At 53.6% G+C, this 16,008-nt stretch overlaps 6 protein-coding genes across 6 annotated transcripts; 3 read left to right on the top strand and 3 right to left on the bottom strand.

Moving 5' to 3' along the window:
• Window positions 1–926: 926 nt before the first annotated feature.
• Window positions 927–2,148, bottom strand: M409DRAFT_51214 (uncharacterized protein; the record flags this gene model as incomplete). The annotated part of the gene is made up of 3 exons (XM_033811744.1): window positions 927–1,622; window positions 1,808–2,072; window positions 2,123–2,148. The coding sequence occupies 3 exons, from the start codon at window positions 2,146–2,148 to the stop codon at window positions 927–929; spliced, it is 987 nt and encodes a 328-aa protein (XP_033671866.1).
• A 3,426-nt stretch (window positions 2,149–5,574) lies between these two features.
• Window positions 5,575–7,278, bottom strand: M409DRAFT_18946 (uncharacterized protein; the record flags this gene model as incomplete). The annotated part of the gene is made up of 3 exons (XM_033804716.1): window positions 5,575–6,138; window positions 6,247–6,867; window positions 6,922–7,278. The coding sequence occupies 3 exons, from the start codon at window positions 7,276–7,278 to the stop codon at window positions 5,575–5,577; spliced, it is 1,542 nt and encodes a 513-aa protein (XP_033671865.1).
• A 707-nt stretch (window positions 7,279–7,985) lies between these two features.
• M409DRAFT_63978 (uncharacterized protein) lies at window positions 7,986–9,155 on the bottom strand (the record flags this gene model as incomplete). Its single annotated transcript, XM_033815860.1, has 2 exons — window positions 7,986–8,240; window positions 8,292–9,155. 2 exons carry the CDS (start codon window positions 9,153–9,155, stop codon window positions 7,986–7,988), a joined length of 1,119 nt encoding a protein of 372 aa, XP_033671864.1.
• A 324-nt stretch (window positions 9,156–9,479) lies between these two features.
• On the top strand, window positions 9,480–10,160 carry M409DRAFT_18944 (uncharacterized protein; the record flags this gene model as incomplete). Its single annotated transcript, XM_033804715.1, has 2 exons — window positions 9,480–9,561; window positions 9,616–10,160. 2 exons carry the CDS (start codon window positions 9,480–9,482, stop codon window positions 10,158–10,160), a joined length of 627 nt encoding a protein of 208 aa, XP_033671863.1.
• Window positions 10,161–11,370: 1,210 nt separating this feature from the next.
• M409DRAFT_18943 (uncharacterized protein) lies at window positions 11,371–11,817 on the top strand (the record flags this gene model as incomplete). Its single annotated transcript, XM_033804714.1, has 1 exon — window positions 11,371–11,817. The coding sequence occupies one exon, from the start codon at window positions 11,371–11,373 to the stop codon at window positions 11,815–11,817; it is 447 nt and encodes a 148-aa protein (XP_033671862.1).
• A 1,187-nt stretch (window positions 11,818–13,004) lies between these two features.
• Window positions 13,005–15,297, top strand: M409DRAFT_63976 (glycosyltransferase family 3 protein; the record flags this gene model as incomplete). The annotated part of the gene is made up of 3 exons (XM_033815859.1): window positions 13,005–13,451; window positions 13,504–15,072; window positions 15,130–15,297. The coding sequence occupies 3 exons, from the start codon at window positions 13,005–13,007 to the stop codon at window positions 15,295–15,297; spliced, it is 2,184 nt and encodes a 727-aa protein (XP_033671861.1).
• Between the last annotated feature and the right edge of the window lie 711 nt (window positions 15,298–16,008).

Genomic DNA, 16,008 nt, shown 5'->3' with positions numbered 1-16,008 from the left:
CTGTTTACTCTTCATCAGCCTTGGTGCCCAAAAGTTGGTAGGCGGATTGCTAGAGCGGGCGTGTTCTTGGACGAAGCAAGCCAGACCCCAGTTCTTTCCACGCACGGTGCGCGTGCGAGAGGCAGTGCGAACGACGGTGCGGCTGCCGTCGGGACTGCACTTACCTGCGAATTGCTCTTTCCTCGCGAAGTGTGGTGAGTGGGTGGAAGCGACGACCAGCAGGCAAGACTGCCTCAGATCAGACGTGTCTCGCGCAATGGCGGAGGAAGGGACGATGTGCGACTGGCGAAGTGTGGGAAGGCGTGAGCAGAGGAGAGCTTCACGGCTGAGGCTCCGACAGCGCGGGGAGCAGTCTTGCGCACTTGTGCCCAGGACCTGGCCGGAATCCTGCTCCAGTCGAAGCCGAACGACTGCGAAACGGAAGCCTGCAAGGGAGACGCAGAATCGAGCCAACGTGGGGCGGTTCAATTGGCTGCGCGTTGGCCGTACAAAGCGCTTGCGACGTTCCTTGCTTCAGGCCGCGGTGGAGCTCTGCACGCTCGCCCGACGCGTCGATCGAGCGATCTGGCTGCCGGCGATGGGCGCTTGACGTCGAATGAAATTGCCGTCCAGATTCCCGCACGAACGCTTGCTCTGGTCGTTGTTCTGGGTGTTCGCAGCGAGCAGAATGAAAGATGATGAAGCAAACCGGAGAATAAGACGTGACTGCCGTGGCTCAGCTGAGACGTGGGAATCTTCACAGGAAGCTGCGACCCAGCGGCGCTTATGCTTTTAGTGCGCGACTCATGATACCATCGCCCAGGATCTGCCATCTGACTTGTCGCGAAATTGATGCACCGTCACGTGCGCTTGACTTTCGACTACACTCTGCGAATCCACCCATCGAACTCTGAGACATTCTACTTCAGATCGGGCTCTCCCGCCGATCAACGACATACAATGGTCGCAACGTACGTTAATTTGTAATCCTTGATTATGCCAGAATACATTGTGACGATCCGCAGACGACGCTCTCTGGCTCTGGCGGCCCAGGAACCAAAGGTCGAGCAAGAGTCTTCTGCCGAGCCTCCAGCCAAGCCCGCAGAGCCCAATGCGGCCGACAAGAAGAAGCAGCGGAAGAGGAAGGCGGAGGGCATCAAGGAGGAAATAGAGGAAGAGGAGGAGAAGCCAGAGGTGGATGCTTTGGAGCAGGCACGGAAGACTGCAGAGAAGTCCAAGAGAGCCAAGAGGACCAAGCGGAGACAGCGTGCTGCTTTGAAGAGGGAAGACGAAGGCAGGACGAGAACTGGCAACCCACGCCCGGATGCGGAAGGCGTCAAGGATGAGAGCTGAGGATCTTTGGCATTTCTTCTTGAGAATTCACGGCGCCTCTTTCTGGATGGCCCCATCGCAGGCCAAAGCGGTACTTGCCTCCCCCCGTTGGCAACGAGACGGACATCAACACTCTCGAGTATGGCCTCTGAGACTGCACTTGCGGCTGTAAAATGACACCTTGAGATACTCGAAGACGGACTTTCCACTTGGACGAATGTGTACGATACGAACGGACAACGGCCTCGATCACGGCTGGCACATAGAGATAGACATTCTGGCATTGTATTGTGTATGGGCTCATGGTGCCTCTGTCACCTGGCGATGCATTCCCGTCCTGTCCAAGATTACTTTCCTCCTATCCTGAGCACTGTCCAAGGTGCACTTGCCGAGAAGCCTAACGCAGCCTGAGCTTGATGGCATTTGTAAGGTCTGTTTTGGGCCAGGCGAATCTTGTTCAGCATCGTCAGCGCCTCCCTCCCTCCTCATCCCGGACAACCTCTTGGATGGCCTTCGCAACGTCGTCGTGGGCCAGCAGCTCTGCCCAGTACTTCGCGACCCTCTGTCGAACGAGTCGATCGTCGGGATCGAGCAGCCAGCGATCCATTGGGCTTGGCCCCGAAGTGTGTGTACTGGCTCGTTGATGCGTTGCCAGATTGGAGTGGGTCAGAGGGTGACTCCCGCTTCCCTGAGCCTGAGAAGTGCCGACTTCACCAGCCCTGGTAGCCGATGGCACAGCAGATCCACCGGTGGCGGCATTGCTCAACATTGATCAGTCGAGTTCGATACACGACATTGCGTCTGCACTTACGACTTGTTTGTCTCTGGTGAAGGCATGTTGAAGAAGACTGTTGATCGTCTCTGAGTATGGCAAGTTGATGAGGTGAGGCAAGTGCTCAGGCCTCCTGTTGTTGCTTGGGGGTTCAGACAAGGACTGCTTCTCACAGAGCAGGCAAGATCATGACATTTATATTCGGAGGACGACAGAAACCACCCCCGATCGTCGAGGCATTATACGGCTGGTCAGCAAGGCGAATTGCAGCCATTCCTCGAGACCTGACCGCGCCCTTGAGTTGCAACACCAAAACGAGGTCATCGCGAAGGCTTGTTCCTACCATGAATGCACTTTTTACGCAGAACAAGAGCGAATGCTGGAGCGGCAAACCTTGCTTTTGTGGAGTCAGGTTGACATGAGTGCACTTTTTACGCAGTATAGGAGCGGATGCTGCAGCGGCAAACCTTGATTTTTTGGAGTCAGGTTGCTCAAGCCTCTTGTCGGCTGGCCCCCAGCCTGAGCATGAACTTTCGAGTAGCCTTGCCATACCAGAGAGTGCACTAAATGTGCAGTATAGGATGCTCGTGCAGAGACAAACCTTAAAAAGTGAGTGGCTACTGCGCCTCGGGCTACCACATGCCAAGCATCACCTGCTGCGGGAGCTAGAGTGCGTCCTGGAGTACGCTTTCTGGTGATACATGGCTGTATGATACACGAGGAATTTGTACTCCGGTGATCTGGACCTTGTGCTAAACCTCCGTTTTACAGTCGTCTGGACAGTTCAATGGGGCTTTCAGATACGATTCATAGTTCGCGAGTTTAGGACCTCAGGGTTGGCTCAACACAAAGAGGACACAGGTACCCGCTATCGTGCGACCGGATCAGCTCCTGGAGGACATATTGCACTGTGCTGGAATCATCTTATTGGTCCGGATGGCCGCCGCGTGTGTGCGTTAGCGCAAGGCAACGAATATCCACGGCAGGGCTGCGTGGGTGGCTTGCAGCAGCTCGTCAACAGGGGGACTGGTCCCCGTCGCCGGCTGAGATATCTGCACTGTAGCACTTTGTGCACCTTTCTGCTCCTGAAGCCTTCTTGAAGGACTATCAATAGACGCTGGACAATCATATGCTACGACTTCCATCGCTTTTGGAACATCCTACTCACCTCATTTTCCTCAACTCATTTCCCGGCTGTCCCCTGTCCTCGTCCCAACAAGGCTGAATAACATGACGAAGCCCTGGGATTTCATTGAAGATGAAGCTCGCCGCCTGTACTCAAGCGGTAGGAGCTTGGAAAGACTGCGTGCTGAGCTTGAACAGAAGCACGGCTTCCGCGCATCGTAAGTATCAGGTACGAGGCCAACGAAATGGCGACTAACACACCGCAGCACACGAGCTTGGCGAAACAAGATCAAAGAATGGGGTGTCATGAAGCATCGTGCCTCCAACAGCCTGGCACCATCGAGATGTCCCAACTGCGATGGCGAGACAAGAATTCACAGACCACGGCGACCGCCTTTGACACCAGTCGAGCCTCTTGTTGCAGACCAAGACCCTCAACATGACCCAATGATCTTGGACGAACGCACTGCTGGGAGGCCGCTTCCAAACGACGAATCAAATGGATCGTCCATGGAGCTGTCCAGTCAAGGCCCTCCTGGTGGCCTTTTGAGTGCAATCGAGGACAACCACCCGTTGATCCAAGGCAGTGAGAGATCCATAGCACCTTCGATCAGTGCTTCGTTGCCGACAGTGTCGAACAAAGCCATTCATGAACGCCTTTCCGTTCACATTATTTCCGACGCTGAAAGAGATGCAATACTTGACGATGCTAAGATCAATCAGGGTGAGGAAAACATCCTTCATTTTGCGGCTCGTCAAAGGGGCTCTCACTACAATCTCTTGGCCTTGAAACATATTATCAGATACATGCGTAGCCGGGATCACCCGCTGAACATGCTGGACGGCACTGGACAGACCGCGTTGGAGATTGCCATCCGAGTCGGTAACTTAAGCGTGGTCCGCCACCTGTGTAGAGCGGATTCGAGTCTTGCAAACATTGAGCATCAAGATGGGAGTTTGTTGCACTGGGCTATCCACTACTCGGGCGAAGGCATATGCACCCACCTTCTTTATTACGTCAAGGATGTCGATAAAAAGGATGCTTTGGGCAACACGCCATTGCAGCTTGCCGCTCGCCAGGGCTATGATGATCTCGTAAAGAAGTTACTCAATCGTGGCGCAAGGTTAGACGACGAAGCTGCGGAGAACGTGATCTTGCACTCACGGCTTGACATCGACAACGAGATCGAGTTGCTTGATAGAGGCTTTTTCGAATACAAGGAGCCGACTCAGATCGATGGCGCCTGCCGTGGGATCGTCCAATTGTGCTTGAGGGGATCATATCATTATGATTATGATGTGGTCTTCGTTCAAAAACGCTTCTTCAGTCTCCTCAGGCACATCTGCGGTAACTATCTGACATTTCTGTCAGACGACGACTACAATCAAGGACAGCTCTTCCAACTGTTTCAGGACAAGGTGGAGGCAATTGATGTCGCGTCTGATTTTGTCGACATTATCGACGATTGCGTGAGACTCTTCCTACGAAAAGGATTTCGACCACCTTCACATGACAATTTTCCATATACTGGCACGCCATTCACAAACCGTCGCGGCATTTTGTCGTACACTTATGTCAAAGCATGCGTGGAAGTATGTGACATCGACGACTTCGGGCAAAGTTTGTTCGCTCTACTCGAATATCTTGTCGAGGATCAAGTAATCGGTCTTTATGAGCCCGACGAGTTTACCTTGTGGTCAAAGTCAGGAGAATCGAAGCTGTTCGATCTCCTACAAACCTTAGTCGATCGTGGGCTTCAATTGCTTAATCGCGTCAATTTCCTGAGCTTTGTTTTGAGAAAGGTTCCCGATACGAGGATGGAGCAAAAGCTTCGTTTGCTTAAGAGCGCTCTTAGGATCAATAAGCATAGTCCAATAGACGCCTGCTCCAAGTATGGCCACCCACTGGATCTGCTTGCTCAGACCCCCGAACCGTCATGCTGGCGATACGCTGAAGTGTTGTTGGACGAATGCACCATGGCCCAGCTCCTGGACGGACGGTCCCCTGCGGAATTGGCCACTTTCTGGGGTATCGTGACTATGCCGAGCTTCTACGACCACACACAACATTCACACGATCTACGGCGATGTGCTGTACACGTGCTGACGAGAAATGCGGCCAACAAGCTCTCTGTACTTCCAGGAGATTCACACGTACGCTTGATGGAGATCTTGTCGGTCAGGCGAGTGTACCAACTCCCTGAACTCGAGCTAAGGCTGGGCGATGATGGACAGCTCAGCCTAATCAAGGAAGAGGAGCACCCTGCGTCGCAATCGGACATTTCAGAAGAGCAATGACCAACGAGACTTGCGTAGCTTGACAGTAGTAAATTTCATTCATCCCGTTAGCCTCTCTAAATCCCTCCCTATCCTGTCGGCGTAAACTTCGACCTCGCCCTTATCCTCGCCCCATACTTATAAAACAACCATGGCGCCGGCGCAAACAGCAAACAAATAAACCCCAACAGACTCGCCCCCCACTGTACCCCCATGCCCTCAAACATGAACCTCGAAAACAAAGGAAACGCCGCGCCCGCCAAACTCCTCGCAAACGTATTCACCGCAATAGCGCTATTGCTATAGAAGCCATAGCAATCAATCAAGTACAGCATACCTTCCCAGAAGGCCACGAGGAAGCCCATCCCTAGGAATGCCGTAGCAAACACTTGTGGGATCCAGGAGATGGAAGGGAAGGACGTCCAGGCCCACCAGAAGAAGGCGATGGGGAGGACGACGGCGCCGACGATCATCGGCGGGAGGCGTTCTTCCGGGATCGGGCGGCCGTGTTTTATGTAGGCGCGTTTGAAGTTTGTGGCGGCCGAGTAGGACATCATGCCGGCGCCCATGAAGATTCCTACGACGAAGGAGATGAAGGGGAGGGCGGAGACGCCGAGGGACCAGCCGCGTTGGTCGTGGAAGGAGATGGGGAACTAGGTGTGGTTATGGTACAGTCAGCAGAGGTTGGGTTGTGTGTATGGCTCGTGGGATTTGCCGTTTTGGGAGGACTGGGTTCAGGGGCGAGTGATAGGGTTGCTTACGGCTTCGAAGAGCATGTAGATGACGCCGTAGAGGTAGGACATGTATGCTGTTATGAGCGCCAGGATCGGTTCTTTCACGATCATCACGAAAGGCCGGGCGAGGTAGACGGTCAGTATCGTCTTCGCGGTGATCCGATTCTCATCGGCTTTGGCGTGGAGAGCCCAGTTCTGCGTTTGGTAACGCATCTCCTTTGCTCGAATCTGAAGAATCCGCGCGGCTGATGTTTCAGGGATGACGATCAAGCCTATGAAACCGAAGAGAGCTGCCATGATGAGTGTAATCCAGGCAGTCCATCTCCAACCCAGGTAACTCTCCACAACAAAGCCGCCAATGATCGGACCAGCTACAGGACCGACGAAGGCGCCTGCTGCAAAGGCACAGATAGCGTATGCTCTCTCAACAGGATCCCAAAGGTCTGCCATAGCACCCCCAACCACCGCGAGGGGCGCCGACGCCGCAAAACCACCCAAGAAGCGACAGATCATAATCGTCTCCACATTCTGCGCAACAGCCACGGGGATCTGGAAGATCGCGAAGATGATATACCCCAAGAAGAGAGGGACTCGACGGCCGTAGACCTCGCTGGCTGGACCGAAGGCGATGGGGCCGAAGACGAAACCCTGCAATCAACATCATCAGCAGAGATATCATAGAGCAGAGGGATGAATGCGTACGAGCAAGAAGAACGAAACTCCCAACGTAGCCACCACACTCCCAATGCCAAACTCCTGACTGACAGGCTCAATCGCCACGGCGAAAATCGACGACGAAAACGTCACGACGAAGGTCATCCAGCCCATGGAAATCGTAATCGCCGCTCGTCTTTTGACGGACCAGTTCTTCGGATTGCCGGGGTCGTCTGGGCCATCGAACTCCACCAAATTAGGATCCTTGGGCAGTTGTGATGGAGGTTGTGGTTCTCCTTGTGGTGGTGTCCTCTCATTCTCGCCCTCCATCTGCGCCTCCAAGTCCTTCTTATCCTCGACAGGGCTCGCCAGACTCTCCTTACTGCTCTGCGCGGAAACCTCCATGTTCGTGCGCGGCTGCGCCTGGGGCGAGGTGCTCGTTTCGAGAGGCATGCTCCAAATCACCCTCAACACGGAGCAGCAAATCAAGAACAAAAGTCCAAACTAGGCGGGGTTCACATGAAAAGAGCTATATACTCTCGCAGCGAGGTAAACGAACGAACTTAACTTATCTCCACCCTGCATGTACATACCGCCTTGCCGAGCCGCACATCTCTACGCCTCATTAATGAACCCTCAAAGAACACGGGAGCATGTGCTAGGAGTGCGCACGTTGTACTGCTATCTCCGCCTTTGCGAGTGCCGAGCAGCCGAATTGAGGGTGAAAGGCGTCGTTTGGTAACCAAGCGTGCTGCGACTTCTCGCAACTCCGGGCTCATAGCTTTTTAGTCAGATCTCCAATGGGTCCCATTCCTGCAAATAGGCAGATGACTTTCGAGGCTTGCGGAGTGTCCGTGGGCTTAATAAGGGAGACGATCTGCTGTTCACGAGTGGTGATGTGTTGGGTGTGATGGTGTGCGAGGTTATGCTCTGAATAGAGGTCGGCTTCGGCATGCGAGTCGAGTGCCGAAGGGACCGAGTGTGATAGCTGCGAATTGTAGCTATAGATGCGAGTACACTTTTAACAGTATTAGATGAACTATGCAGTCTTCTTCATACATGACTCACAATGTCTAACATGTCGGAGACCACATTCAGACACCGTCGCTGCATCAGTCCCGTATACACTTCTCCCACGCAGTCAGCGCTTGTTCGGCATACGTTCCCTCCGCTGGCTGCTGTGATTTCAGCTGCTCTGCAAGTCTTGATATAGTCGACTCGTATTCTTGAATGGCCTTGATCGCCACGCTTTGCTCAGGCATTTCCTTGCCAAGGATCTTCTGGGCAAGAGTGAGGCCGTGCCAAATGGATGTAGCAAAGAGCATGGGATACTGCTTGCCCTTGTTGAGGAGCTGGACATCGTTGGGCTGCCGATCGTTAGTATAGACATCGCACTTTACGTTTCGCCTCCAACTTACTCCGGATTCTCTATCCTTCAGATTGCTCAACAGCCTGCCAGCATACGCCTTCACCAAACCTTGCGTGTCCTTTGCCTCTTCAAATTTGTACGCATACACTGCCGTCAACTCGAGGAAGACGCCAAGCACCTCGGGTCTGGTCCTAGGATCGTTTGGTGTGAGTTTCCTTCCAGTGCCATGCTCCTCGCTCTCCAACAACAGTGAGACCACATTCGCATCTCTGAGCGCTCGGCCTGTTGCAGATTCCGACCAGTCTGAGCCCACAGCCAGCTCATGTAAACCAGAAATCACACTCCGCAGGACATGCTCATTATTCAATGTCATGCCCGTCTTCCCTGCTTGCTGCAAGCACTGTATGATGATTCCAATCTTGCCATTCTGTAAAGCTTTCCGCATGATCTTCTCCATCTGTTCTGGCGTCGCTGGCTTCTTCACTCCTTCGTTGAGCGCCTGTAGCAGTTTTGGTAGATTCTGCCAGTCGGATGATTCACCCTCTGCGATCAGGTTGAGAGCCTGGTTGACGAGATCCTTCCTGGCTGGAATGTCGCGATTTCGGTCAATCCATTGCAGTTGGACCTCCTCTTCACCGAGGTACACTGTCTGAGGGTTGTCCTGGAGGTATTGTTTGAACTCATGTTTGAATATCATCTTGCGCTCTTGCTTGCGCAGGTATGCGGGGATGAAGTGTTTCTCGCGTAGTGTCGCAAGGACATTGTTCAGCTCGGGGTTGGAGGCCTCAGTGAAGGTGGGCAGCGTTCGTTGTCGAGTAGTGGTGCTAGAGAAAGTTCGTTTCGAGAGGGTTGGTATTTCTGCTTGGGCCGCTCGTTGCAGACGCAGGGCGCATCTATGGCAGATTGATGCCATGTTTGACAGACGATTGGATCGCGAGTAAGACGGGATGAAAAGGTGGCAGTCAATGCGATGTGGTTGAAGTGAAATTGCGATTCCTTGTGCTATGCTGCACGCGACCCTGGACACTCCCGAAGTCTCCGCAACTCTCCTCCAATTCCTCTGCGAGCACCAACAATCACCACTCCATCACACCTATCCACCATGTCAACGTCAATACCAGCATCCCGGCCGCTTGCTGGCCTAAAACAGGCGTTGAGGCAATGTCGAGCAGAACGGCAACGATACAGAAGCTATGCTACAGCGCCAATTGTATCATCGCAATCGCAGCCTCCTCCAATGCCCAAATACCCGTCCCTGGAACCCAAGTACAAAGGGCCCAGATCTGGATTCCGACCTTCTCAGGCGATTAAGCAGAACCGTATGTCAAGATAAGAGGCTTGACACGGGACAAGCGATACTGATCATATTCTAGGTTTCGAGGAAGGCCTTCGTAGAATCCGCTCAGTCCCTCCACCGCGATCGACTACGAAAGCATGCCCCGACCCTATCAGCGAAGTCACCAAAGCCCAGCTCAGCGTACTCGACCCCACAGGCGCGCGAACACGTCTCTTCTCCGAGGACAATCCCGAACGTGTTCAACCAGGCGATATCCTTCTAGTTCGCCTAAAATCAGGAGATCCCTTTGCTGGTGTGGTACTGAACATTCGGAAACGAAACTCTCCAATCGATACTTCGATCTTATTACGAAACCACTTGACGAGATTGGGAGTCGAGATGTGGTATAAAGTGTACAGTCCGAATGTGGAGGGCATTGAGATTGTGCAAAGGAAGGAGAAGAGAGCGAGAAGAGCGAAGCTTTACTACATGCGTCAACCGCAGCATGATATCGGCAGTGTGGACAACATTGTGAGGCAATACCAGAGGCAGCGAATGGGCGGACCTATGGGTTCGAGGGATGCGAAGGGGCGGGATGCCAATTCGAGTAAGAAGAAGAACAACAAGAGAGGGTCGAGGTAAATCAGCAATGAAGGCAGGATGTTTGTAAGCACATGGCGATGGCGTTGAGGCAATGGCAGGGCAGAGATTGAGATGAGACGGGAAGTGTACAGCTATACAGGGGCCTGCATCGTCCGCAGGCAAATGCAGTCACCGAGAACTATCGTCCGCCTCCCCCGATGCGGTCCGCGCGAACATCACTCGAAATGGCGACCGGATGGAAGACGGTCGGTCGACTCCGGACCACATAGAAGCAAGATAAGGCCAAAGGATCCGTCCGAATTACCACAATGATGTACAGCCTCAACACTTTCAGACAGCCAGCTCCACATTGCACCTCGCTCGGTAGATGACCTGACTTGGGTTCCAGCGAAAACCATCCACTGGCAGCACGACAGCTTCATCACTCGTGTTGGTGAGTGAGTTGGTACAACACTGACTCCTGCTGTGCGACAGAAACCGATCGTATGGCGAATCGCGAATCCCGTCGCTTGCTTTCCTACACAGCCTCATTATCACTGCTACAGTGCCCGTCTGCTAAGAGCACAAAATGTCTGCACACGAGACCCACGACCTGACCGCTGGATTCCGACACCCTCCCAACACGAACCGAAACAGTTTGCAGGATCTCGTACCTTACAGCTGACAAGCTCAGCGCGAAATACCCTCCGCCCAAACTATCGAAGCAAAACCAAGATCTGACATCGCAAACCTTGCAAGCTTCGTCGTTACTCGAATCGGAAGACTTTGTCGCTGTCCCCAAACAGAACATTGATGACGCTCCATCGGTGTAACTTTGCGGCCGGCGTCCAACCACTCACTACCTTGACAGCGGTGAACGTGGTCGTAGCGTGCACATGTAACGGTTGTAGCGAGTGTTTGGGTGTTGGTCGCTGTGTCGATTGACGTCGATTCGGCGAAGTTTGATGGGTAGGATCTGGTGTGGATTGCGAAAGTCGGTGTTGCTGTTGCTGTATTTGGAGTTGTACGGGCTGACAAGACAAGACTGAAAAATCTTGTTCGTGTTGGGGATGCGACTGGAGCTGGATGGATAGGGAGGATGACAGTAAGCTTGGAGGTCGTCCTTGCCGTGAGAGGTATATAGGGTGTGGTGCGCCTTCTTTGCTTGGAGCGGTCGTTAACCACAGGACATCGAATCGACGTTACAATCACCACAACACACACCTGTAACTCAAACCACGAACCACCAACAAGCACAACGACCACCAAAATGCTCCACGAACTCCTCTCCCTCCTCGCCCTCACCTCAACAGCAACCTCCCTCACCATCCGCCAAACCACCGGCCCCTCAGGCGGCTCATCCCCCTACGCAACCTCCACCAACATAACCTACTACCAAGGCGTCACGGCCTCCACCGGCTCCATCCACCAATCCAGCTACACCGCCGACGCCAACGACTGCGGGCAGTACGTCTTCGCCGGCACGATCCAAGCCGGCGTATGCACGAAGTTCACGACTCAAGGCGTGGGGATCTGGGGCAGTGAGAATGGGAGTTGTTCGTTGACGTTGTATCGCGGGAGTGATAGTTGTGGGGAGGATGCGGAGAAGGAGGTTGTCGCCGTGGGGAATGGGGATGATGAGGTTACGTGTGTTGCTACGGGGGTTATGGATGGGGGGTTGCATTATCATGGGAGTGGGGTTTGGGTTTGTGGTTAAACAAGAGAGGAGATGTGATTGAAAGAGGGCGTTCATGGGATTGTGGGATGTAGATGAAATGGGTCTGGCGTTTGAGAAGAGGGTTCAAGCAATTGAGGTGATAGAACGATGAATGCGAAGTAGATCTAGGTAGTTGTTTCTCTATGCAGCCTACCGTCTGCGGAACAAGGTTTGATATGTCCAACAGTACAAGGATTTTCCAGGATATATCGTGGGCACAACGTCGGCACCAACCGGGCATCTGACCACCCTATTGATAGGTGTTCCTTGCAACCAACTATCAATGTATCGAAGACGGTGAGAAAAGAAGGTGACTTCCTCTCAACGGTACTTAGACCTCAACAATAGACTAGGCCTCGTGTTCCTTACCCGACCACGAGGCAAGGATATGAGGGTGTCGAGTCGGGCCGGAACGGCGATTGGCGGACATGGGCTGGCCTGCGTGGCGCCGTCGCTCAACTCCAGACGGGCGATGCGGGGAGTGGAGGAGTTGTGAGCGAGCTGTGCAGAGCTGCTGGGGAAAGCTGCGTCCAGATCAATTTTTGTCTCTGCTGAGGCATTGGGGCGTGAGATGGGATGGTGTCCCCAACCAGACATGAGTTTGCTATAACTCAGCTCTAGCCACTGCTTGTGTCTTTGTTTCTGATCATTTGATGCTGCCATCGGTTTGCTGCGACGACAAAGAAAGACTTGGCCGACGGATTGCCCAAATCGAACTTCAGCATAACGACGTCACGCTCCAACGGCTGAGGGCACGTTCGGCGGCAGGGATCTGAGCTTCAGTCTTGCGTGAGAGCTCGGACGGTCGACCAGCCATCGTCTTCTCTTCCTCCACCACGCCAAAAGGATTCCGTCCTTTGTATACCACACTCCACGACACCCGAGTCAGGCTTCACGTCTCCAGCAGAAGGTACGCACCACCGCTCCTCCCCCATTGGCGTGCGACGACGCTCGTGGTTGGATCTCGATCGCCCGCTACCTCGTGGCTCTCCGCGTGTCTGGCAACCGCGACCACCACCTCTTCCCCGCCGCCGCCCGATCTCTCTTGCTTTCCCTGCATCAAGCCATCTGACACCCTTCCACTGACTTCACCCTCCAGAGCTGCCACCTCCCGAGACATCCTCCCCTCCTCCAAGCCACGACACAGTCTTTACCTCCACGTCTCAACTGCTCCCACACTCTCCACCATGAGTGACTCGCCCAAACGAGACGTGCGCAATCATGTGCTCTTCGAGGTGGCCACCGAGGTCGCTAACCGAGTCGGTGGAATCTACAGCGTCCTCAAGTCGAAAGCCCAGGTAACAACGGCCGAGTATGGTTCTATGTACACTTTGCTCGGGCCCTTGAATCGCGCTTCGGCTGCTGTCGAGGTGGAAGAGATCGAGCCCAGAGATCCCGCATTGATTGCGACCATCAAGAGCATGAACGACCGGGGCATCCAGACGCTGTACGGACGATGGCTGATTGATGGTGCTCCGCGTGTGCTGCTGTTCGACACCGGTACTGGCTACTACAAGCTTGATGAGTGGAAGGGCGATTTGTGGTCTACTGCTGGCATTCCAAGTCCACCAGATGATCATGAGACGAATGAGGCCATCGTGTTTGGATATTTGATCGCATGGTTCTTGGGCGAGGTAGGCAGATTTCAGTCCACATGCTTGAGCTTGTGTGAGCTAACGTTATCAGTACGCGTACCACAACAAAGAGAACGCCATCATTGCACAGTTCCACGAATGGCTTGCGGGTGTTGCATTGCCTCTCTGCCGAAAGCGGAAAATCGACGTTACCACCATCTTCACCACACACGCAACACTCCTCGGACGATATCTCTGCGCTGGCTCGGTCGACTTCTACAACAACCTGCAATACTTCGATGTTGATGCGGAAGCTGGCAAGCGAGGCATCTACCATCGCTATTGCATAGAGCGCGGTGCTGCTCACAGCGCAGATGTCTTTACCACCGTCAGCCATATTACGGCATACGAGAGCGAGCATCTGCTGAAACGGAAACCCGACGGTGTGCTCCCCAACGGTCTCAACGTCAAGAAGTTCTCTGCCACGCACGAGTTCCAGAATCTCCACCAAACGAACAAGGACAAGATCACCGACTTTGTACGCGGCCACTTCTACGGACACAACGACTTCGACCCTGAAAAGACGCTCTACTACTTCACCGCCGGCAGATATGAGTACCGCAACAAAGGTGTCGACATGTTCATCGAGTCGTTGGCTCGTTTGAACCACCGAATGAAGAGCGCGAACTCGGATATGACTGTCGTGGCTTTCATCATCATGCCTGCACAGACAACATCACTTGCTGTCGAGGCGTTGAAGGGTCAAGCAGTCATCAAGTCCTTGCGAGATACGATCGGACACATTGAGAGGAATGTGAGCAAGAAGCTGTTCGAGAAGTCGCTGGCGTGGCATGAGGGTACTGAGGTACCGGATGAGAAGGATCTGCTCACATCCCAGGACAAAATCATGCTTCGAAGGCGGCTGTTTGCCATGAAGCGGCACACACTCCCACCAATTGTCACCCACAACTTGGTTGCCGACACCGAGGATCCTGTTCTGAACCAACTTCGCCGATGCCAGCTATTCAATCACCCTTCGGATCGTGTAAAGGTCGTCTTCCACCCAGAATTCTTGAGCTCGGGTAACCCAGTGCTGCCAATGGACTACGACGACTTCGTGCGAGGAACGAACATGGGTGTTTTCAGCTCGTACTACGAACCCTGGGGCTACACACCTGCAGAATGCACGGTCATGGGTGTGCCTTCGATTACGACTAACTTGTCGGGATTCGGTTGCTACATGGAGGAGCTGATTGAGAACGCTTCCGACTACGGCATCTACATTGTGGACCGAAGAATGAAGGGCGTCGATGACAGCGTCAACCAGCTAACCGAATTCATGTACGACTTCACCAAGAAGAGCAAGCGACAACGCATTAACCAGCGAAACCGAACGGAGCGACTCAGCGATCTCCTCGACTGGAAGCGAATGGGCATGGAGTATGTCAAGGCGCGGCAGTTGGCTTTGCGGAGAGCATACCCTGACAGCTTTGGCGACGATAACGAAGAGCCTGGCTTCTTTGACGGGACTGAGAACATCAAGATCTCGCGACCACTATCGGCACCAGGCAGTCCACGCGAGAGGAGTGGCATGATGACGCCTGGCGACTTTGCTTCATTGCAGGAGGGCAGAGAAGGTCTGAGCACGGAGGATTACATTGCGTGGAAGTTGCCTGAGGATGTAAGTCAACAGCAGTACACTGAACCCATCGAGAATGGCATACTAATATCTTCACAGGAGGAAGAACAAGATTACCCCTTCCCGCTGACCCTCAAGGCCAAGAGCAAGGAGCCTGGTCAAGGTTTGGGTCTCAGCAGCGGCAGCGGAACGCCCACCATGGTTAACGGCAATGGCTCGACTTCCCTGCCTCTGCGAACGCAAGTTTCATCGTCCTCTACGCAATGATCAACAAGTCAGGGAAGTGGAAAGTGGATGGAATGAAGTTGGATTATTCACATCTGCCGGAGTTTCACAGCACGGCAGATGTTGAAGCGTGTATCGCCACACGAAAAACGACTAGGATTTTGTGATGGTTTTTTGTACTTAAAGCACATAAGTTCTCTTTACGACTCGTCTTTGTAGAAGTATTCTCGGTATGCAATGGATGGGTTGATGGATCGATGGATGGGTTCTGGACCGAACTTTCACTTTAGTTTTCTTTTTTCTCCAACTCCGCGGCTACTGCACACACGAGCAGCCACGACGCACCCCATCCTCAAGACTTGTGCAGAATTTCCAATACAGGCTTGCATCCCAAAAACAACCATCGTATGTCGGCGTCGAAACCACTGCGGAAGCCAACTCCTCTCGCGCAAGCCACCCGCGCGCATCTAGCCTCACAATTGGGCGTGCGCGGTGTCAAACTAGTGGGTGTCAGGAAAGGCATGGGTGAGACAGTGATGGTGTTGCCGGGGCCGGGGTGAGACATGCGTGGCTAATGCGTGTGTGTTTCGGGTGTGTGAGGATGTGAGGGCGGGAAGGGATGGGAGGGGATGCGTGGTGAGGTGGGTGGTGGATGGGGTGAGACATGCGGCGCGTGAGACTTGTATACGAGGTCCTCGGGAGGGAGGGAAACATGACTAGTAGTAGAGGGTAAGATTTGAGTATAGAGGATTT

Source organism: Zasmidium cellare, assembly GCF_010093935.1.
Source record: "Zasmidium cellare ATCC 36951 unplaced genomic scaffold M409scaffold_6, whole genome shotgun sequence".
Taxonomy (NCBI): domain Eukaryota; kingdom Fungi; phylum Ascomycota; class Dothideomycetes; order Mycosphaerellales; family Mycosphaerellaceae; genus Zasmidium; species Zasmidium cellare.
This window is presented reverse-complemented; position numbering and strand designations above follow the sequence as displayed.